We start from the raw sequence: 23808 nt of genomic DNA on the forward strand, positions 1-23808 counted from the left end.
GACATAAGTCACTTTAATACAAAGGAAGACAGTAGGGTGCACAGTGCCTTGAGAATTCTGAGACTGGGAAGAATATATTTGTCAGTGAAAGGAGTTTTCACAGAAGAGATGGCATTGGAGCTGAGCCTTAATGGATTTTAATGTGTCCTGGTGAAGGGGAAGACCCCTCTAGACAGATGGAAGGAACAGTATGGACAAGGAAGAGTGAAGGCTTCATGATATTGGGAAATGGAGGACCCTGGCTCTGTCCAGCATGAGCTGTGTGGGAAAGAATAATGGAAGTTAGCTTAGAAGACTGAGGTTGACTGAGGTGGTCTTATAGGAAAGCTTGAATGCCAGGTGGGGAAGTCCATGTTGGAATGGGATGGCATCAGAGGGATTTTCAGCACAGCATTCCCAGCTCCTGAAAGCCCAGCAAATTAAAAAAGGTGGTGAAGCTACGCAACAAGCTGTGACCACAGTCCAGGGGAAGAATATTAGTGGTGCTGGGAACCACGGGCAGAAAGAAACAAGACAGGAAAAATGTGGCGAAACCAGAATCTGTGAGACCTGACGTTTGGCTAGATGTTGGAAACAAAAACTCAAAAAAACAGTCAACTTTTGAATCCTTCTAGAGATCTGAGCACAAATTGGAAAACCAAGAGTATCAGTAGTGATGGTGGTGAAGGTGGTGTTCCACTGTTTTACGTGTTGGACGCGAGGTGTCTGGGAAGGACTCAAAGAGGTCCAGAAATGTCTGAACATACAGAATGAGAAGCAAAATTAGACAGCATCCCAAAGTACTTCAAGACAGATGAAAAATGCTCCTCAAGCTTTGGAGTATGACAGGAATATGTTTAGTAGGCCCTACAGGAGGGCAGAGTATGACTGTAGGACAGAAATCACTGGTGGTTATGTGGCTTTAAGTGAGGACCTTAACTCAGTTTCTCTACCTTAGAGTGGGAATACAGAACTTGGCCCTTTAAAGCCCCTCATACCATGTATTGAGCACTTGCTATATGGAAAGCACATTATTCATTACCTGTAATGTGTTCCTATGCCAACCATCCAGATGAGCATGCCAGAGGTGGAAGGGGCTGGGTCCCTTGCCCCAGGCCACCCTGCCAGGAGGGATATTAACACTGATGTGTTTGGTTCCCAGGCCAAGTTCTCCCTCTATGGGGAGCTGTCTCCTAATACCGTCACAGCTATGGCCTTCAGGACTAAGGCCACCCTGCCTTAATATCAGGCAGCCATGTTGAGGTGATGGATTTCACTTCCCCAGCTTCCCCAGAACAGCCCAGACTCCCCAGAACATGCCCACATGTTCATGCTGTCATTCCTCTGCTGCTGGATATATTTTCAAAAGCAAAAGTCAAGACAGATCGTCGACTGCAACAGTGGGACAGGATATTTGGAATGAAGACTCTCCCAGAAAATCTGAAATGGGGGTTTGACCTACTGATAGCCTACAATGGATGGAGTAAGCTGTGCGTGAAAGTAGTCAGTGACTCCTGGGTGAAAGAGTTGGTAGGGAAAGAGATGTTCAGTCCTCCTCCACATCATTAGAACCTGCGGGGGCCTCCCCTCTAATGTGCCCTTCTCCTGTCTTGCAGTGCTCAGCGGAGTGTGGTGCTGGGGTGCGGACACGCTCAGTGGTGTGCATGACCAACCACATCAGCAGCCTGCCCCTGGAGGGCTGTGGGAACAACCGGCCAACGGAGGCCACACCATGTGACAACGGGCCCTGCACGGGCAAGGTGGAGTGGTTTGCAGGGAGCTGGAGCCAGGTGAGTGGTCGGAGCTGGCTGTGTTTGTCTGTCCCTGGTAAGAGATGGCATACATAGCAGAGGGGTCAGGAAACAGGACTTGGTGTATCCCAGGTGTCCTGGGTTTGAATCCCAGCAGTGCTACTCGGGGCCCTGGAGAAGCTGCTTATGCTCTTAAAGCCTTGTTCAGGCAACAGTATTTCTTGAGCACTTACTACACACTTCTGAGTGCTTGAAATATATCAATGAGCAAAGCAAATATCCCTGCCCACAGGTAGCTTATGATCTAGCATGGTTTCTCTGTCTATAAAACGTTGTTAACAACCACACTGTGAGGTTATTTTTAGAAGTAATGTATATGAAGAATGTAGTACAGTGCCTGACATACAACAAATACACAATAAATCATAACTGCTGCTGCAGTTATTGTGGTTAATAAAGCCCATTTTGTCTATATTTGAGTGTCAGATGCACAAACAGATAGGATCCATATCCAAAGGAAGTAAAACCACGATCTCAAAGAGATACCTGCACTCCCGTGTTCATAGCAGCATTATTCACAGTAGCCAAGTTCTGGAAGTAACATAAGTGTCTGTTGATGGATGGATAAGGAAGATGTGAGATAGATATGTCTGTGTGTGTGTGTGTCTGTGTGTACATACATTATGGATGTCTTATGTGTATATACACACACATTACAGCATATGTATTGTGTGTATTTATATATATTATATACATATAGAATGGAGAATTATTCAACCATAAAAAAGAAGGAAATCTTGCCCTTTGTGACAACATGGGTAGACCTGAAGGACATTATGCTAAGTTAAATAGGCCAGGCAAAGACAAATAGTGCATGGTATCACTTATATGCGGAATCTGGGGAAATTAAAAAAAGAAGCAGAACTCAGGGAAACAGCAGAATGGTAGTTGCCAGGGTCAGGGGTGGGTGGGGACATGGGGAGAGGTGGGTTAGAGTGTGCAAACTTTCTAAGATGAAGGAGTTCTGAGATTCTAGTATATAACATGGTGACTGTAACTGGTAATACTGTATCACTGAAATCTGCTAAGAGAGTAGAAGGGAAGCGATCTCACATGGTACAAAACAGGCAACTCTGTGAGGTGATGGATGTGTTCATTAACTTGATTGTGAGAATCCTTTCATAACGCATATGGACATCAACTCATCATTTGTACATCTTAAATAGATTGCAATTTTATTCATCGGTTATACCTCAGTAAGACTGAAGGGAAAATAGAAGCAGATAAAGGAAAAGTTGAGGTTGTTCCTTATAAAGAACAGATAATACCGAATATTTTAATAAAGTAATTTCATGGATCAATTGATTTTTTTCCTCAGTATTCCAAAATTGAATGCAGAAATGTGGAAAGGATCATTCCTTCTTACTGCCCCATTATGATTGCCATTAGTATTTTGAGTTCTAGGACCACTTAGCACTGGCTCTTGGGGCTGGCTGGTTCTCCAAGGACTTTTTGGCTGATGATCATGAATCATACATTATCAGGGTCTCTGGCTCCATCTAGAATTTGATTTCTTTTAAGTAGCTTTAAAAACAGACCCTGAAAAAAAAATTGACTTCCCCGTCCTTGTAAGCTGATATAACCCCCTTGGAAAGCAATTTGGCAATAAAAGTCAAGAACCATAAAAATGTTCATTTGCCTTAACCAGTCACTTCACTTCTGGGGATTCATTTTAAGGAAATAATTAACAGAAGGGGGGGGAAGGCTTTTTTTAACAGAAGTGTTCATGACAGTGGGGCATGTAGGGATATTACGGTGTATCATAACTCATTAAAATATTATGTAACAACAACAGTGATAATTAGGGAGACGTAGAAAGTACACATGATATAGTGACAAGGGAGAACCAGAATGCGAAAATACAGGAACTTTATCTCAGCCGCTGCAAAGAATGGATTTTTATATGAACAACATGGGAAATGTTTTCTTCTCAAATTTCCTTTAATGTTTTTATAATACAAACTGTCAAACATAGAAAATTCAAAAAGGAAGGGAATTCAAGTACCTGCAGCACTACCCAAGTGGCTGTCGGAGTCAGGCATAGCTGATAGCTGGTCCTGGCCCTGTTTCTCTGTGGTTCTTCTGACTTGAGGCAACAACCTCTCAGAGCCTCTCTCCCCATCCAAACATAAGGATGAGAATATCTACTAATATATATCAGTTCGTTTTCCCCATGTTCATTATTTTGTCTGCCAGCTGTTTCTATGTCGTTATTGGTAGCAAAACACCTAGGACTCGAATCCCAAAGATAATTCGGGGTAGGCCATATTGCACCAAATATCCACAGATATGAGGCAAAGGGACGAGCCCTGTGGGAAATTGTGACAGCGTCTACACAGTGAAGATAGGCAGAGCAATTCAACTTGAACGTCTACCAATCTCAAAACCAATCCTATCTCCCCAGAGGGGAGCAAGATTCAGGTTCTTTTTTGCTTGAGGGCCTCCTGTGGATTCCAGACCTAACTCGGAGAACTGAGAGTGATGTGAATTTGGGTGAAGGCAGTGTTTGTTTCTGCTAAGATTAGAAACATGGCATTTATTACCTGGTTGTCCGAAGGGTCAGGCTGTGATTGAATGTGACGTGGTTTTAGTCCTGGATTTATAAGGGTGTTGGAGCCTGCTGTCATCTCCCTACCCTGGGAATCTGATGTTATCCCCAAAGAAAATGAAGTAGTGAGTGCTTATTTCTTGACACTAGAATGAGGATAAATGTCCCTTCCATCCATGTGGTTTGAGTGGTAGTTGGCATCCAGAACACCCCACTAGCCTGGTCACAAGTGACCTATCCAGGGTGGACATGTAACCCAGGCCAAGCCTAGGAGAGTCCTTCCCTGGGACTTGAATGTAGACTTAAGGGAAGAGACTCTCTGGGAAGTTGTGAGCACAGGTGTTTCCAGTGGCCTTGTTGAGAGCTTGTGGAGAAAACCAGCCCAAGAGAATAAGACCTATCAAGCTTAGGGTGTCTTTCTTCTATCTAGAGCCAAGTAGCCCAATTCCTACTCTTTAGGTATTCCACCAATATCTAGATTCATGCCTCGATGGATGCACAGATGTTTCTTTTCTTCCCTGCCAATTCTAGGTTTACTTCACCTGTAATTGTCTTTGTTCTGGGGGGTCTTTCACAGTCTCTAGCCACTGGGAGCGGCCCTCTTGTCTGCGTGTCTGTCAAGATTTATTTTCACTCGCATCTAAGCAGACATTTCCACTCTCATCTTGGATCAGTGATCCACTAAAGTACACCTGCAAAAAAAATAAAAATAAAGTACAACTGCAGGGATTATTCAGGTGTAGAAACACATGTAATCACTATCCCTGCTCAGTGGATGTAGTTATCCCTATTAAAATGCCACCTCTGGCATCTATGCTTTTCTCCATAAATTATATCTTATCTAATATTTGCATTATTCTGATTTCTCATTGTTGATTTTCACCTGGTGTATCTTTGTCAACTTCTTATGTATTTTTTAAGATAACGTCTTTTGTATGCAGGACTAGTTTTGTCTATTTTTATCCAACCTGCAAGTCTGTTTTTTTAAGAGTTAAATTTTAACCATTCACGTTTTTTATAATCACTTACATGTTTGGACTTTTCCCTGCCATCTTAATTTGTGTTTCTTATTTAGGTTATTGCCATGTTTTCTTGGTCTGTTTCTTCTTTCCTTTCTGCACATTTGTACAAATCAGGTTTCCCTAATTCCATTTTCCCCCCTCTAACATTTTGGAAGTTATAAATCCTATTTTTATTCACTTAACAAATAACACTCAAGTTTTTAGCATGGAGTTTTAAACTGTCATGTTTCTATCTGTGTCATCAGTAATCACATCCTCCCCACAAGGAAGACAGAAGCCATAAGTCCCCACTTATTTACCTCCACTTCCTCAATCCACAATATCTCCAAAAAGATGTTGAGATCATCTGGATCTTAACTCCATATTAATGTTAATGAATTTTATAGAAAATACGGATTTAGGTTTAAAAACAGCTTTCTTCCCTCCAAAGTTTATCTTTTTTATTGACATATAATTCACATACCATTAAATTCACCCTCTTAAAAGTATACGATTCAGTGGTGTTTAGTATATTCACAAAGCTGTACAACTATCACCACTGTCTAATTCCAAAACATTTTTATCATTCCCCAAAATCTCTGTCTCCATTATTAACAACAGATTTTGCCCACTGTGGTTTGTATCTGTCCTGGCTGTGTCTTCTTCCTGGTTCCTTTTCATTTGATTAGAGACCATGACCCAGTAAGTCTTTCAAATAGAATCATGAGTAATTAAGTTTCTGAACCCTTGAATATCTGAAAGCATCTTCACTTCGCCCTTTGATATGGTAGGGGCAGGTGCCTGCTCTTCCCCCTGGGGACAGTCAGGCCAGCCCCGCTCGTCCTGGTCAGCACCTTAGCTGATCACTCTGCCACCATCCCGAGGCCTCCCTCCTGCTCCCCGTATTCTTTCTCTCCAGAAGCACTTGAGCTGTTTCCTCTCTGCTAGGCTGGGCATCCTTCTCTACGTGCCTTGTGAACTGTGATGTGCTCCTTCAATTTAATCCCATCCACCTTTCACCATTCAAATGTTCCCCATAATTTCTGGTCCACCAAGCGTGAGTGCCCTTTCCTGTTTTCAGATGTTTCATGCATGCACACATCTCCCCCCACACGCATCCATTCACTTGTCCCTAACACATGTGTTGTGCCCTCTCTGGCCATTTGGGGTAGAAGGCTGAGATATGTGCTCCTTCTCCCTTAATTACCCAATCTCTTCAAGGACTTTGCTAAATAGCAGAAAACAGCTTCAGATTTGGGTCAAGGTTTGTCGCCTGCTTCTCTGCCAAGCACTCAGCACAGACACAGACCCTCAGAGCAGTCAGAGGTCTTTCAGATCAGGTTTCCAAGCCCCCCGCTTCCCTCGCTTGGCAAGTGAGACAGTCCACACCTGAGGAAGTGCGATATCTTGGCCAAAGACGCAGCTGTTTAGTGACGATGTCTCGACTAGTTTCCATGTCTCCTGTCCTAACCCTGCTGCCCCCTGGGCCCTTGCACACACTTTCACTCCCCGTATAGGGGAGGCCAGACTTTCTCACCTGGCAGCCAGACACTCCTGTCCTTCATCTAATGCTGTCATTGTCTGTGGCATTTGAAAGAGAAGAACAAAACCTAGATATACTCCAAATCAGTCATTAACTCACATGGAATAAAATAGGAAAAACAGACCAAGAAGACTTGTTCTCTGGATGTTGTAGGAAGATGTCTCCCCCAAGAGAAGGGCATTAAGTGGAAACTGCTGAGGGTGATGTTTATTATGTCCTGTGTGACTAACAGACCACAGTCTATTGGTTTGGGGTTGCCTTTTTCTTCCGTAGATATGGGTGGGGTTTTCCCTGTTTCTATTTGACTATGTTCCTGCATATAGACAGCAAAGCTAATGTTAAGACTTTCAACTGAAGAAATTGTGAGAGGCTTTTTATAAAGATAGAGTATTTAAAGCCTCTAGAAGTATATGGATCACAGCCTTAAAATTCTGTAATCCAGAAGTATTAAGAGTAAACCACACATGAACAGAAAACACTTTACAAAGTAATAGATACTAAATAAAACAAGTTGTGAGCAATTATACACGTCATGTTTCTGTACACTAATGAAACACCCCAACACGTGCAATTCTCGGACCCCCCTCTTTGTGTGACTACCTTCTCAAGCAGCTTCCCACCAAGCTGGGAAGTGAGAAGCTTGGATGCCACAGTCAAAGGCTTCCTGCCGGCCACCTGTTGGGTGGGGAGGGCTGACCAACGGGATATTGTCCCCAGTCTGGGATATTCTCAGCTTTGTGTGTCCCAAAGAATTTTAATGTAACCCTTTGTCCACAAGTGTGCAGGCGCTGAGAGACTAAACTCGTTCCCAGTATCCACCCACTGAGGCCCAGCAGATGGAACAGAATGGTAGTCCATTGTGTTATAGTGAGAAGTGTTGAATCTACTGGACAAGAACAACCAAACTGACAGGCTGGTGTGCCCTGCTGTGTGTGCCAGGGGAAGGGGCATCTAAAGAGGTGGCCTAAAAGAAACCATTTCAATCTCACAGAAGGCACCATGATCTCAGTGACCAGCAACCTGGTGCTATAATATAACACAGGGCACCCACTCTCCATTCCCGACACAGAGGTCTTAGGAAAACCAGAATCCACCCGCAGCACCTTATCCAGCTACATTTTCCAGGTGCCCCTGGGCTCATCATGACTGAATTGATGATAGAAAACACTCAGAGCCGTCCCTTGATGTTCTCATCCCCTTTTCGTCATGTGACACCCATCCTTCTCTGATTTTTCTCCAGTGTTCCGTCGAGTGTGGGAGTGGGACCCAACAGAGGGAGGTGATTTGTGTTAGGAAGAACACAGACACCTTTGAAGTGCTGGATCCCTATGAATGTTCCTTCCTGGAGAAGCCCCCCAGCCAGCAATCATGCCACCTCAAGCCTTGCGGGGCCAAATGGTTTAACACAGAATGGAGCATGGTAAGTCATGGCGCTCTTGATAGAGATTGCATTAGTACATCATTCTTCTGCCTTCCTCCCATAGACATCCAGACACCTACTGTGTGTCGGGCACTGGGCTCAGCCCTCGAGTAGATTCTCTACAGTGGCCTACTCTAGACCGTCACTGTTGGGACACCTCTGGACATAGCCTGCTTGGTGGGAAGAGCCAGAGGCTGGGACCATCTTGACCTCTAAACTGGAGAGGCCATGAATCAGTGACTCTCATTCTCAGTGTGCATAAGAATCAACTGGGATCTTGTTTGAAAAGATGGATTCCACGTCCACCCTAGCTAAGGAATTTGCATTTTGAACAAGCTCCTTAGTGACTTGAATACAGGTGACCTTGGACTGAATTTTGAGAAATGCTGTTGCAGAGGATCAACAGCTGAAGGCATTTGAGGATGCTCTTGAGACTACTACACCGTGCAGCGATCTCATTGCAAAACTCACTGAAGGAATTTCTGTCAGGTCTCGGGAATCTGTGTGTGGGTGTACTTTTTTTCTAATCTTGCAGACATTATGGATTGTAGATTATGAGATTCATCTTGTTTTTCTCTTTGAATTGGCCACTTGGAAACTCAGAGCCAAAACTATGGCCCATCTCTAAGAATTTATGAGACCTTACAAAGCGGATTTTGTATGCTAATGTTCCCCAGCTTTTCTCTCTTTTTCCTACTTTTACTTTTTTTTTGCTCCAGTCTTCTCACCCTTTTTTAAAAAAATAAATCTTGTAATCCACTAAGTATTTCTTAAGACCTCTCAAATCCTTTTTGTGAGAAGAAAGGATAGTGTGTAGGTGAAGATACAGAGAGAGACAGAATTAATACAGAAATAGGTAATGAAGGAACAAAATGGGAAAGGATGAAAATAGGGATATAATTTTTTTTTTCAAAAACCTTCCTGGGGTACCTGGGTGGCTCAGTGGTTGAGCATCTGCCTTCAGCTCAGGTCATGATCCTGGGGTCCTGGGATCAAGTCCCACATCGGGCTCCCCTTAGGGAGCCTGCTTCTCCCTCTGCCTGTGTCTCTGCCTCTCTTTGTGTGTCTCTCATGAATAAATAAAATCTTAAAAAAAAAAAAAACTTCCTAATACAGAAAACTTTCTAGGGCATCATTTCTGAAACCATGTCATGGAATGTTAAGGGGAAGCAGAGGTTCATTCTGCCTTTTGTCACTGAAGATCACCAAGCAGAGCCTGTAGGTGAGGCCAGAGAAGAGGTCAGAGCCTTTCTCAGAATCATGCAAAGGAGATAAAAGGGATTTTGCTTATGAAATATATGTATAAAAGCTGAGAATTCTGTTTCCCTACAGTGTAGGCCTGCTCCTGTGATAATAGCCTTTGGGCACAGGTTAAACTACACCTCAAAGGCAAATGGGAACACAGGAGGTGTTGCGTTTGAAAGGTGTGTTATCTGCTTCTGGGACATGGAATTCACCTGTTTTGATGTTGGCCACAGCCTTTGAGAATGCAAGAACAGATCACCATGTTATTTTGCCCTTTGGTTTGGAGGGTCTAGAAAGGGCCAAGTTCACCAGGTCAAGTCAGAGGAGATGACCTCCTAAAACATCTGGCTGGAAACTCAGATGTGCCTCAACCCAACTTAGGTGATAAACAAACTGCAGTACATCCAAGCCACAGAGAGTACTCAACAACAAGAGCAAATGCACTGACATGGCTGAGCTTCAGATGCATTTTGCTAAGTAAAAGAAAGACCCCAAAAGCTACATGTTGTATGATTCCATTTTTATATTCTGAGAAAGAGAAAAACCACAGGAACAGAGACCACATCAGTGATTGCCAAAGGATGGAGTGGGATGAGTCTCACTACAGCACAAGAGGATCTGCTGTGTCTGATGAAACTTTTGGATCATATTTCCTGCAGGAAATACGCAACTCAAAGCTCATAGAACTGTACACCACCAATAAGTGACTTTTTCTGTATATAAATTCAAAAATAAATAAACTGAAACAAATATGAAATAAATGGCTATGATAATAGCAAAGACAGTAAGATATCTTTTAATATGTCTTGTTTTATAAACTTGAGTTTTGAGCTCAGTAAACTGGTATTTAGATTATTATAAAACAAAATTGAATTTGAAAAAAGCAATCCCTAAAAATGGAAAATATAATGAAACAAATTAACCTAAACACGTATCCAGTTGGCAGCATCGGCACTGTCACAAGTGGTTTTAAAACACAGTTATCTGGGCCTGCGTGGCTCAGTCAGTTGGGCATTCGACTATTGATCTCAGCTGAGGTCTTGATCTCAGGGTCATGAGTTCAAGCTCTGTGTTGGGCTCCACACTGAGTGTGGAGCTGACTGAAACAAACAAACAAAAGAAAAAAAAACACCCCAGTACTTTGTCCATCCCTAAGGACCAAGAGAATTATTGGAAAATGTGTATACTGTTTGCAATAATCATATTTTTAGTGAGAGTGTTGTACTGTAATCTGAGATAGTTGGGTGGATAGTGTGTGATAAAGTAAACGAGTAACTTACATTATGATAATATATATGATAATATGGTAGTGTCTTTCTGTTTTCTTTCTAATTTCCTTAGTATCCTTGAGAAACAGGATTCTCAACTCAGGTGAATGAAGATACAGGTGAGATAGAAGAGGTTTAAGTGAAAATCCTGTTTTCCTGAATTTGAATTAGCAATATCACTGTGAACTCACAAATTATAAAAAAAAAAAATTTTCCCAGTTTTACCTATTTATCCATTGAAAGAGCCTAGAAACAATGGCCAACCCAGTAGCAAAGAGCATGCCTATCAGCCAAAATGTGGCTTGAAAATACCACTCTCTACTAAAAGCAGCCAGGAATTCTTAGATAAATAGCTGATTCCAGGCTTGGGACCATATATGTACAAATTAGATTGGAATATCTTTTTATACCACGTGGCAAGGAAGTTCTCAAAGACAATTGAATTCATGCCCAAAGGATTCATGTACCAAGTTTTAGGGGCTCAGATTAGCCACTGAGGAGACATCAGTGAGCATCAGTAAAGATAATCATTGACATAGATTGAATTAAATACATCATATATGTTTGAACCCATCCATTGATAGGAAGTGTCTAATAATAAAAAAAAAAAAACTAATTGGAGGATCCACCATTAGAAAACATTAGGGAAACCATCTCATTACTCTGAAGACATAAATAAAGGAAAGTAATCAGGCATTTACTTTGTCTTTCCTAAACAAGCTGAACCAGTGGGTATACCAAAGAGCAAATATATGTAGGGATGGGGACAGGGATTACTTCCATTTCCTAGCTAATAAAAGAAGAAGAGATGATAGAGTTTTACCACCATTCTTCAACAACAAGTGAATTAATGGATCTGGACATTGCACATCCATGGCTGCTGACATCTCCAAAACAGAGACAACCACACACATCCAATGAAGCAATCTCACCACAAAAAAACCAAACCAAACCTGTTAGGGCCTCTTTTATACCCAACTTCCAATCTACAGGAAATGCAGAGGCTAGAGAATGATGATAAACTGTATGATGCATATGCAGTCAGTAAAATCCTGACTATGGGAAACTGTACAAGCCAAATGACTCAATTACTCCAGACAATAGAGTACAAAGGGGGGATAGGCAATGGGAGTGAACTTATAGATTGTAAAGAGCCCTAAAAGCTCTGTCAACCAACTGTAATGTGCAAATTTGATGTGGATCCTGATTCAAAAAAAAACTGTATTAAAAATTTGAGATTCACAAGAGAAGTGGAAATAGGAACTCTGAATATATTTTTGAAGATAAGCACATATTGTTAATTTCTAGATGTACGACTTTTCTAGAAGTATAACTTTTTAAGAGTTTTTGTGTTTTAGAGCTACAAACTGAAATCTTATAGAAGAAGTGATGTGATGTCTAGATTTGCCTCAAAATAGGAGTGGAGTAGACATGAGTGGGGTGTAGATGGGACACAATTGGCCATGTGTTGATTGTTATTGATGCTGGTTGGTGCATGGGAGTTTGTTTTAGTATTTGGTCTCCTTTTGAAGATGTTTGAAACTTTCCAGTATCTGCTGCTCCAGTGTGCTAGAAATCTAACTCTCTCCTTTTATCGCCATGCAGTGTTCCAAGAGCTGCCAGGGCGGCTTCCGGGTCCGAGAAGTGCGCTGCCTGTCAGATGACATGACCCTAAGTAATCTCTGTGACCCTCAGTTGAAGCCAGAAGAGAAAGAATCATGCAACCCTCAGGACTGTGTCCCTGAAGTTGGTAAGTAGGGATTCCTATCTTGGAGAAAATATAGACCCTTCTTAGACCCCAGCAAGTTCCCTGGTATGAAAATGCCAAGCCCGTCCAGGTCTCTATGTGACCTTGTGCATAATCGTGGGATTCAGGAGGTCATTCAGTATGGTAAGTTTCATAGCTTAAGATGACTGGTCATGGGTGGTGATCCAAGCCATCCTCCCAACTTAAATGTGAATTGATTAAAGTAGTAGTGATTTCAGAGATTTGGTTCCATTATCTTTAAGATCGAAGTAGTGAGATTTCAACTTTTACTATGCAAAACAGTGTAAGGAAGAAAATTAATAAGAAAGGTCTAAACCTATTTAGAAAAAAAGTTGTTAAATAATAGTTAAAAATAAGAAAACCTCAGTATAGAACCTAATAAGAAATGTGAATGAATAGAGAGACTTACTATTCCTGGATGGAAACACTCAGTACTATAAAGAGGGGGGCACCTGGCTGGCTCAGTCCATGGAGGATACAACTTTTGATCTTGGAGTCATGAGTTCAAGCCCCACGTTGGGTGTAGAGATGATTTTAAAAATAAATTTTTAAAAAAATTCTGTCAAATTTTAAAGGATAAAAGATAATTCATGAGGTTTGATATATGTTCAGATTTATTGCCTTATCGTATATTTGAACACATTATAAAATACAGAAATTCAGGAAGAGACAGGGGTATGGTGTTACAATACAGAATTCTGATGTACAAAGAAAGTGAAGTATGATAAAGGCCTAATGTTAAGGAAGCAGGGAAAGGAGAGACTTCCATTGTATTTAGATAATCAAAGATCCGTTTGAAAAAACAAAGCAAAACATTTTAAATCTTGCTTTGTGCCATATATAAACATTAATGCCTAAAGGATTAAGATTCTTGCAATGGGACACCTGGGTGGCTCAGCAATTGAGCCCTGGGCTCAGGGCGTGATCCCCATCCCAGGATGGAGTCCCACGTCAGGTTCCCTGTGAGGAGCCTGCTTCTCCCGCTGTCTGTGCCTCTGCCTCTCTCTCTGTGACTCTCATAAATAAATAAAATCTAAAAAGAAAAAAAAGATCCTTGCATAGAAAACATAATGTAAAAATATCAGAAAAAATATATATCTTGGGGTTGAGTAAGCCTTCATAAGCTAGACACAAAATTCAGAGGCCTTATTGCTTAATGTAAAACTGTAACATAATAAACATTTCTCCTACTAAGGACATTGTATTAGTCAAGGTTCTCTAGAGAACCAGAACCAATAGGATGGATAGATGGATGGATAAGTGGGTGGGTAGGATAGATAGATAGATAGATAGATAGATAGATAGATAGATAGATATTCATTATGAGAAATTGGTTCACATGAATGCAGAAGTGGGGAAGTCCCACAATCTAGCAGTCACAAGCTGGAAACTCAGGGAAGTTGCTGGTATAATTCAGTCTTGAGTCTTGAAAGCCTGAGAACCAGGGGAGTTGATGGTGTAAATCTCAGTCCAAGGCAGGAGAAGATGACATGAAATGTCCAGCTCAAGCAGTGAGACAGGAAAGGGGTAAATTCCTCCTTCCTCTGTTTTATGTTCTATGCAGACCTTCAGTGGGTGAGTCCCATCTACAGTGGGGAGGGCCACCTGGTTTACTGGGTCCATCAATTCAAGTGCTGATCTCATCCAGAAACACCTTCACAGACACACCCAGAAATAATGTTTCATCTGGGCTCCCCATCACCAGTAAAGTTGACACATAAAATTAACCTCACAGGCATCATAACCCAAGTTGGAAGAAAAGGAGAAAAGAAAAGAGGAAGAATGAGCAATGATTGTGAGGAAAATGTGAAACATTCCTTATTAGAGTGGGATACAATCAATATAAAAAGAAAATGTCCAGCCAGGAGGAAGCAATAGTGACAGAAGTACCATTGCTGATTCATGCGCACAAACGTATTCCAACTAGATGTCACCTCCATTAACCTTACATTGGCAACACATAATTAAAACTTGCTTTAAATGTGGATCCCAAATTGTTACATAAATTGTTTTTGAAAAGAGTACACTATAATGCAACACTGGAAACACTATATATATATATATATATATATATATATATATATATATATATATATATATATATTTGTCTACTTGTCTCTGCCCAGGCCAGGATAATTAAAGACAGTCCAAATTACCAGATCCTTAGAATTGATTGTACAGTTTGCAAAACTAGGAGTGATTGGTATAACCAGTTCATGTGTTCTGAAGAGCTGTCACTCAGCTGGCAAACATCTCCTACAGTGTCCTAACTAATATGACACGATGGAAATTTTTTAACAGTCCGCTTATGTCTTCTTCATTTGTCTATAGTGTCTTTTCAAGGAGAATAAAAAAACTACTTAGCGTCCAATCATAGAAAATCTAACTAAGGAAAAAGGGAAACGATGAGATTAACAAAATACAAAATGTAAGCAAAACCTTGGTATTGTTTGATATGCCTCAGATTTATACCATCAGAGCTAAAGTTACTAAAAATGTCTATGCTGTGAGCTGGAATAATTGCAGCACAAAGTATATCCCAGACAGTTGCTCACAGCAAGACTCTGTACAGACTCAGAAAGCAAAGACGGCTCAGGTACACATTTGATTATAATGCTAAAGAAGAAAATCATAACTGAGTACATGGGCAAGTATATGCAGTTGTCAGGTTTTTTAAATGAGCATTCATTTTTATAATCTTTCATGTAATTCCAGAGAGCCATTACTAAATCATCTTACAATTGATAGTATCTTAGAATCAAATAAATGCCATTCAGGTAGAATTAAATCTCTAATATACATAGAACTCATTCAAATTAATTGAAAAAGAAAACAAACAGAACCCCTATACCCATGCATCTTCAGTTTTGCTGTGAACCTAAAAAGACAAGTGCTCCAATTTTGTAAAGGATGAAGGATGTGAACAAACATAATGGAAGAGACTGAGCTAGTAATCAGCCTCACTGGTAAATCAAAAAGGCAAATTTTAAAAATAAAGGAAGTCTATGTTTTTCCATAAGATTAGAAAACCTTTTTTTAAAAAATTGGACAATAATCATTGTTGGTAAAGTTGTGGGGGAAAAGTCAGGCTCCTACTTGTAACTGAGTGTAATCTTTTTGGAGAACTTTGGCAATATCCCTCAATATGTAAAGCATTTGGTGTCTTTGACTCAGTAACTCCTCTTTTAGAAATGTATACTAAAGATATGCTCTAAAACTGCACAGATACACATATACACGAAGAATGGGGCTCAGTAAATTATGTGGAATTAATAAATGAATGAATCATAGAACTTCTTGTAACTCATAAAAATTGGAAGCAATTACATTTCTGCCAGTAGAAAGAAATGGTTAATTATATTACTGTACACAGTAGAGATGTTACAACGTCTTTTATATGAAACATAAAATCTATTTACCAAATAACACTGTAAGCAAAATCATAAGAAAACCCAGAGGCGTGGAGAAGATGTTTGCAACACATATAATGAACAAAGGACAGGATTTCCTGTAATTGTAAAGAATTTCCATGAATCATTTGCCTTAAGTTAACTAAATCAGCACGTGGGAAGATAGGGAAAGCAATTCATAGAAAAGGAAACTCAAGTGGCAAATATACAAATAATGATGTGTTCAACCTCATTGGGGGGTAAGGTCATATCCACCAGATCAGCAAAAAATAAAACACGCAGCATAAACAAAAGAAAATTGTTGCCCCCACTTTGAAGAGCAATCTGATGAGATCCGTAAAGTTGCATGTACCTGATGACCCAGCAAGACCCAGAGAGGGGATGTGTGACAGCTGTTTGAGGAGCAGTGTTTGTAATAGTAAAAAAATTGAAGACGACTTAACTGTCAGTGGAAAACTGGGTCAAAATAGTACGATGACATACTATTCAATAATGAAAATGAACTCTCTAGGGCATTCGAACATGAGCGAATCACACAAAGTCAGCATTGAGCAAGTTGCCAAGGAATATATACAATCTGCATCATTTTTTTAAGATGTTATTTATTTATTCATGAGAGACACAGAGAGAGAGAGAGGCAGAGACACAGGCAGAAGGAGAAGCAGGCTCCATGCAGGGAGCCCGACTTGGGACTCGATCCCAGGACCCCGGGATCATGCCCTGAGCTGAAGGCAGACGCTCAACCCCAGGCGTCCCTACATCAGTTTTTTTTTTTTTTTTTTTTGAAGTTGAAATGCCACATAGTGATTTGGGTACCATCATTTACAGTTCAAGTGCAAAGAAAGGATTGGGGATAAAAAACACCAAATGGGGGGCTTAATTACCTCTGGAGCAGTGAGGAGAAAGTGGGGAGGTGGTCATGGAGTGAGCTCTGGGAACTGTGTCTGTGTTGGTGAGCAGCCCAGAACACAGTCCTTGGAATTATTCTCTCTACCGAATTCTGTGATCATGTTTCAAAGAAAAGAAAAAAATGTAAGCTCTTGGCCCAGGCTACAAATCCCCGATGTGTTACAGCGGGGGAGCGGGATGGGAAGCCAGGCCCACCCCCCACCCCCACCCCCACTCCCCCCACCCTGATCCGGGCTGGCGCTGTGCTCAGAGTCCTCCTTCCCGTTCTGTGTTGCTGCAGATGAGAACTGTAAGGACAGGTACTACAACTGCAACGTGGTGGTGCAGGCGCGCCTCTGCGTCTACAACTACTACAAGACGGCCTGCTGCGCGTCGTGCACTCGGGTGGCCGCCAGGCACGCAGGCTTCCTGGGGAGCAGATAACCCCGCGCTGCAGCAGGAGGCCGCCGGGCTGCCCCCCAGGCTGCCACCACCCCCACCTGCGGCCGAGCGTCCACGTCGCGGCCCGGAGCCAAGCCACGGTTGTCCTGTAGCATCACCACAAACTGATGATCCCTCCCGGGGAGCCCTGGCACCTGGGAAGGTGCTGTCGGAAAGCCGAGGGTGGCTAGGGGTGCGGGTAGCCCTCAATCACCTCCCATGCCAGCACTTTCTAAGCTAGCAGGTGGGCCCTCACGGGGCGCTGCCTGGCGGCCGGGGTGCTACTGGCCTTTCCGCGTCGGGGCCCCCTGGAGAGTGGGGAGAGGCAGCTCCCGCCCTGGAGCCCCGCTCAGCCCTGCCGAGACACCTGCCTCCCAGCGTCCCCTCCGCCCAGCGGTGCCTACTTTCATTCTCAAAGACATGAGGCTTTTTCCTGCCTTAGGACCCAAATATCTCCTGTCAAGTAGTGCTTTATGAGGTCACAGGTGTATTCACAGCTACCAGATCATGAACGGCTCACGAAGCCCCCAGAACGGGAGCCAGGGACTGAACCATTATCCCCATTTTACTGACAAGGAAACTGAGGCTCAGTTTAAGTGATTGACCTGCCAGGTATATTCCCCTGTTGGGTGGCAGGGTTGAGTCCGACCACAAAAGTCACCCCGAGGCCTGCCCAGAAGCCCAGAAGTCTGTAGGGATCGGCTTCATTTCAAACCAGGTGACCGAGAAATTTCCCACTCGGTGAACAAAGCCCAGCTTTAGAATTCTTTCCTCTGGCCAAAGGTCAAGACACTATCCTAGGCCCTCAGTTGTTTCTGACGCCTGTTTCTTTCTTCCTTCCCCGACGAGGTCACAGATCCTAGTTATAGGGCTCTGTGCAGGTTTGGTTCAACCCCATCCTGAATGGAATGGTCCTTGAGACAAGAAGGCCATTGGGGTAGCAAGGTCATGCCTGAAGTCCTGATTCTGCTCCCCAGGGAGCTGACCGCCAAGGACCCTGCGGCCACGGAGCCTCTGGTGTCTCTGTACCCTGGGCTCCCCTGCTTCCCCAGCCACCTCCCCAGGCTGTTCACCACTCACCCAGTGGAAAGTCTAACCAAACTGTCTCCGCATAAAACCTGTGTTTATATTAGAAAGAGTCTTCCTTTGGTTTTTCCACTTTGATTTATGGATTTCTGTTTGTGATTTCTCATCCCTCCCTCCCACTGCGAGTCACAACCTATATCCCAGCATCCCAGACTTGAGCACTAAGATCTGCATTCATGCCACTCGCCAGGGAGAGGGGCCATGGGCTCCCCCAGTGACAGCCACCACAGAAAGGGTCTTCCCCAATGCCCTTCACCTAACTCTGCAGCTCCAGAGGCCTCGGGCTGCAAGGGAGATGCAGTGCGTATCGAAAGGTAAACGATCTGAAAAGTCAATTAAAAGGAAAGGATATATATGTGCGTGTGTATGTGTGTACATGTGTGTGTGTATATATATACATACAGTTGACCCTTGAACAATGTAGGGGTTCAGGGTGCCAACCACCCCCTGCACACTTGAAAACCCATACATAAAATTTGACTCCCCAAAAGCATAGCTACTAATAACCTGCTATTGACTGGAAGCCTTACCAATGACATCATCGATCACCACCTATTGTTATATGTCATATGTATTATATACTGTATTCTTACAATACAGTCAGCTAGGGGAAAGAAGATGTCATTAAGAAAATCACAAGGAAAAGGAATCACACCTACAGGACTATATGGTATTTATCGGGGAAAAAAATCTGTGAATAAGTGGACCTACTGCAGTTCAAACCCATGTTGTTCAAGGGTTACATATATATATTCTCCTACCAATTAAGACAAATACCAGGCTAAACAAATTGTAAGCTTATAGGAAATCTGTCTTATTCAGTGCCGTGGTGCTGGGTCTATTTCTCTTTGAAAGCAAGTCTGGGTTCTTAGGAATCGAATTTCTCCCTTGAGCTCTTTAACCCCAAAATCTGCTAATTGGATGATCCCCTGAAGCTTTTGGATGTAGTAGCACTAGCCCAATCTGACACACTGTGTTCGGTTCCCACTGCCCTTGGGCTTTCAGAAATTCTATCTGGCCTTTCCGTGGGGGTTCTTTTCTTGGAGAGCCCAGCCGCCACTTTGCAAAAAAAAGGACACCCATCTCTCTCCCCATCCGCGTGCAGTGTAACTTGCACAATATGCAGCCGGGCAGAGACCCTAATTCCCATGCCCACCAAGCAAAAAGAGACCAGAGAAGCCAAACATATGGATGGTTTCCCATGCCCTCTCTCCCTCTCACCGCCTACTTTTGCTTTTTATCACAAGAGAAGCATGATCTTTATGCAGCTGCTCTCAGATCTTGCCCAAGAAGCCATTAAATTGGGAGATTCCTTGGAGGAGGCTTTTCCATGCTGGAGCAACATCAGTGGGTGGAAGGGCAGAAAGGCTGATTTCAGCTCAAATTGAGGGAAAGCCTTCTAGCCATCCAGCCTGCCTAACAGCAGTCCGGGCCACCCTACATGGGCGAGGCTCCATCCTAAAGGGAATTTCTTCATCAAGCAGGAGGTGAACATCCTGGGTCCTTCCAATTCGGAATTCTCATTACTGGGCTGGCTCAATGCTGGCTTTGACCTCTCTTGGGTGTCCTGTGGCCCCCAAATGCTACCTGACAGCTGTTTAAAAGGACAGTGATCTTCCCATGAGAATGGCCATCCTGCCAATGGCAGAACTGAGTGGCAGCAAATGGGTTAGTGCCATGTCTTTAGGGGAACAAAAGTACCCAAACTAAGTGTCTTTTTTCTCTTCCAACAAATAGTTGGGCTCTTCTTGGAATCCATTCATCTCTGGAAAAACTATGAATTACTAGAACGGGCATTTTAACAACTTCTTGGTCTTTAAAATCCAGTGTTTGTTAAGTTCCTGGTTCCTATGGCAACGTATCAATGCCCCCATAGGGCACACAACACAACACGCCTGATAGGGCCCTCAGGGTGTCGGGTGACACGGTGCCTGGAGGTGGTCAGAGGACAGCTGATCTGAAGACCCTCCCTGCAGATAGGCCTCTTTCTCCCTTCCTTGGCGCCCCCTTATCTCAGTCTTGCTTTTCCACGATCTGTCACCCTCTCCTCAGCACCTCTCCATGACCTTTTAAGCGGCCACTTGCAGAATTGAAAGTTACATTTTAATGCTGTTTTGCTTTTTCCTGTGTCCTGAATGGCCTCATTCCCTGCTCCGGATTTTAAAATTAGATGAACTGAAGGTGTTACATGTTTTCACAAAAGTCAACCAAAACAGCTTGCTGTTTTACTTTCGCTTCCTATTGGAGAAGGACAGAGTGTCCCTTGCAGCCCAGGCAAAGGCCACTCAGTGCACTCCAGCCTGCCACCCTCACATGGACTCTCATTTTTCCCCTAGAGGAAAGAAATAGCAGAAGAGACAGGCTAAAGAAAGCTTGCAAACCCAGCCACTGGATGGAGTCAGGAGTCCTCTGAGTTCATTAACAGTGAGTCGGCTACACTCTGGCAGAGAGAGAAATCCAGATATTACTAGTACCTTCCTAAGCCAGTGGCTTTCTCCTTTTTTTTTTTTTAATACAGCCATTTTAGAATTTGAATATTGGCCCTCTAATGTAAAAGGCATATAAGTGGTAAAAAGAAATATGGCTTTCCTTAAATCAAACCTGGAAGGACCTATATCAGCCTGGCAGGTGGAGGCCAACACCTGACGCTTGCCGTTTAAAACATCTTTAATGTGGCTCTGATGGGAAGTTGGACACCTTACTGATGAAATTGGTGGATGACATGAAATTGGTGACAGTGACAGGCCCAAAGAGATCTAGGAGACTAGAACAAAACCTGGATCTTAGGAATTCACCAGGAAGCAACATAAGTGTACCTTTGGAGTTAAAATGAAAACAAAAACAAAATTGTATCAATACAAGGTGGAGATGTAAGAGTTTCAGCTAAGTTCAATGTGAGTCAAGAAAGTGGAATGGGAGCACTCCCTCCAAACCACACACACACACACACTGAGACACTTAGGCTCCACTGGGAGAAGACATTCGTCATGCCACATTGTGGTTGTGATGCTGGAACCACGCTTGAGGAATATTGTTAGCGTGTAGTGTTCAGATGAGCACGCCCAATCCTGATGAGGGGCGCAGACAGAAACAGGGGAGAGGACTTCATGAAAACATTTATCCTGGAGAAGAAGAGGTGTGGGACAGCACTATGAGAGCAACCCTAAGGCCATTAGGTAAAGGCTGTAGGGAGACAGATGTTAGCCCCTGAAGAAGGACCAACTTCCCACAGGTGAGAGCCCTCCCCCAACCCTGAAGGTAGAGGGTTCTCCCATCGCTGGAGGTCTCAGCAGAGGCCGAAGGGCCACTTGTCAGGGATGCTGGAGAGGGGAATTCAAGCACCCAGCTGGGGCAATATGACTTTTAAGGCCCCTTCTAAGTCTAGGCTTTGGTAACTCTGTCAGTAGAGCAGCTTAGGGTGAGCCACCTGGTCTGGGGTACTTCCCATTTCTGCGTTGGCCATTTTGATCCCAGTGTCGCACCTCTCACCTGAGCTGAGTGTGGGCCTCATATCCCAGAACCACTAGAACTTGGTCAGAGCTGCCCTGTCGGGTCCTGCTTTGTAGATGAGTCACCCAACATCCCGACGGCTAGTTCCCCGCCCAGGGTCACACACTTTAATGGGGCAGGACCTTGACGAGACTAAGGCCCTCTAAATACCTTCTCTCTTTCTCAGCTCACCTTGCTTTGCTTCACCTTTACTGGAGCCAAGTAATTCTCTCCACCCCAAACCATCCCATACTCCTGGTTCTATTCCATGGGTAACAGAGAGTTCCATCGATGTGCTGAGAAAGGTGACCACGAGGGAGGGGGGACTTCCAGCCAGGTTTCCCAGCATCTTCTAGAGGTTGAACCCTTTGCCTCAGTGAGAGGAAAGCCATTCTATTACATAAACCAACTTCCGGTTCCTTGACCCCCCAGTTCAGTTTGTCAGAAGGATATACTTTGTTATAACTTATTATTTTGTTCTTTGTAAATACAAGATGTTTATAGGAAATGTGTATTCTGAACTCTATGGGCAGAATGAGTCACTACACCAAAATAGTTCTATTATTTAGAATATGCTAATTTTAAAGGGACCTAATAGGTATTTATTTACATATACAATCCACGTTTGTGTAAAATCGTTTGATCCTACTAACCCAGCTTCCTGCAAAGTGGCTACATGATGTCTTATTCTAAGTTCATAGTTACCATTCAGTATCCTGACTAGCCAAATTCTTTGGGTTTTAACATTGAATATAAATTACTCTGCTTTTTGACTCGTTCAGGGGCTTTTATCCCTGGCATCGTACCCGAAACAGGTCTGTTTGCATTGCCACCTTTCCATCTTAAATGTTATGTTTGCTCGTATAATCTGCCCTCGCCTCATCCCCACCCGGAGAAGGGAATTTGAGGGTCTTTAATCCCTTCTCTTTGTCTTGCTTCCTTCTTAGCATCACCAGCACTAAGTTGCTTGGGAGGCCTGGTCAGAGCAGCGTGTAAGGCCGGGTCCGCTGTCAGGGGCTGGGAGGGCTTTACAGGGGTGTTCCCAGCTCTGACCACACCTCCAGGGTGTCCTCTGGGACTGCTAGGGTGGGGGTTCTGTGTCCTCCTACCACCTGCATAGCCAAGGAGCAAGGAACCTACTAAATACTCCACTGTCTCCATGTCACCCTTATAAAGTATTGTTTAAGAAGGTGGGGTGGGGTAGAAGGTGAATTATATGAATAAATGCAGTGTGTTTTCTCTCCGGCAAAAATGACAACTATTTTTGTGTATGACTAATTTATTTTTATTATTGTAAAAATACAATAAACTGGTTAAAAAGATCAGCTTCATTAACATGTTTGTGCTTTCTTGGGACTTATTCCACTTCTACTCACGTGGCTCCAAACAGCCCCCTCTAGAAAGATCCAAGTCCTTTAGAGGTCCGTTGGCTCGTCAGCCTGGTTCTGAGCGCTCTGCACAACGTGGGGCCACTCAGAGAACATTGGGGCCACTTAGGGGACATCTTCCCTAAGGAGGACGTTAGCCTTTAGGCTGCTTGAGCTTTAGGCTGGTCCTCAACCTCAGCTGTCATTAGAATCACCTGAGGAGCTTCAGACAAAGTGTTCAGGTGTGTGTATCACCCCCAGGATAGCACTTGAACAGGTGCTTCCTTAAACCTCCCCAAGGGGGGCAGGAAAGGTTGGGGTCCACTGTGCAGATTCAATGTGGCTCCAGACCCTCAACTGAATAAAACTTCTCCCAACTTCCCTCGGGCCGACTTCACCCTGGTCTTGAGTTTAGCAAAGTGTTTGACAAAATATATCAGGCTATCTTGGTGCCTAATAAAGTGAAATAGGACTTAGGTCTTGGTGCCTGTTGAGAGCCATCCTGGACACGAGACAGTCTCAGGTGGCATCTGTCCTTGACTCT

At 43.3% G+C, this 23808-nt stretch overlaps 1 protein-coding gene across 3 annotated transcripts in view; it reads left to right on the forward strand.

The window, feature by feature from the left end:
- The window catches only part of THSD4 (thrombospondin type 1 domain containing 4), a 564963-nt gene extending 541744 nt beyond the window's left edge, over window positions 1-23219 (forward strand). For all 3 annotated transcript variants that reach the window (XM_025472293.3, XM_049104441.1, XM_025472294.3), the window contains 4 exons: window positions 1596-1769; window positions 8123-8302; window positions 12421-12565; window positions 17183-23219. In XM_025472293.3, coding sequence (XP_025328078.1) covers window positions 1596-1769; window positions 8123-8302; window positions 12421-12565; window positions 17183-17325 — 642 coding nt within the window. In that variant the 3' untranslated portion in view covers window positions 17326-23219. The remainder of the gene's footprint in view (window positions 1-1595; window positions 1770-8122; window positions 8303-12420; window positions 12566-17182) is intronic.
- Window positions 23220-23808: the final 589 nt, after the last annotated feature.

Source organism: Canis lupus, chromosome 30 (genome assembly GCF_003254725.2).
Source record: "Canis lupus dingo isolate Sandy chromosome 30, ASM325472v2, whole genome shotgun sequence".
Taxonomy (NCBI): Eukaryota; Metazoa; Chordata; class Mammalia; order Carnivora; family Canidae; genus Canis; species Canis lupus.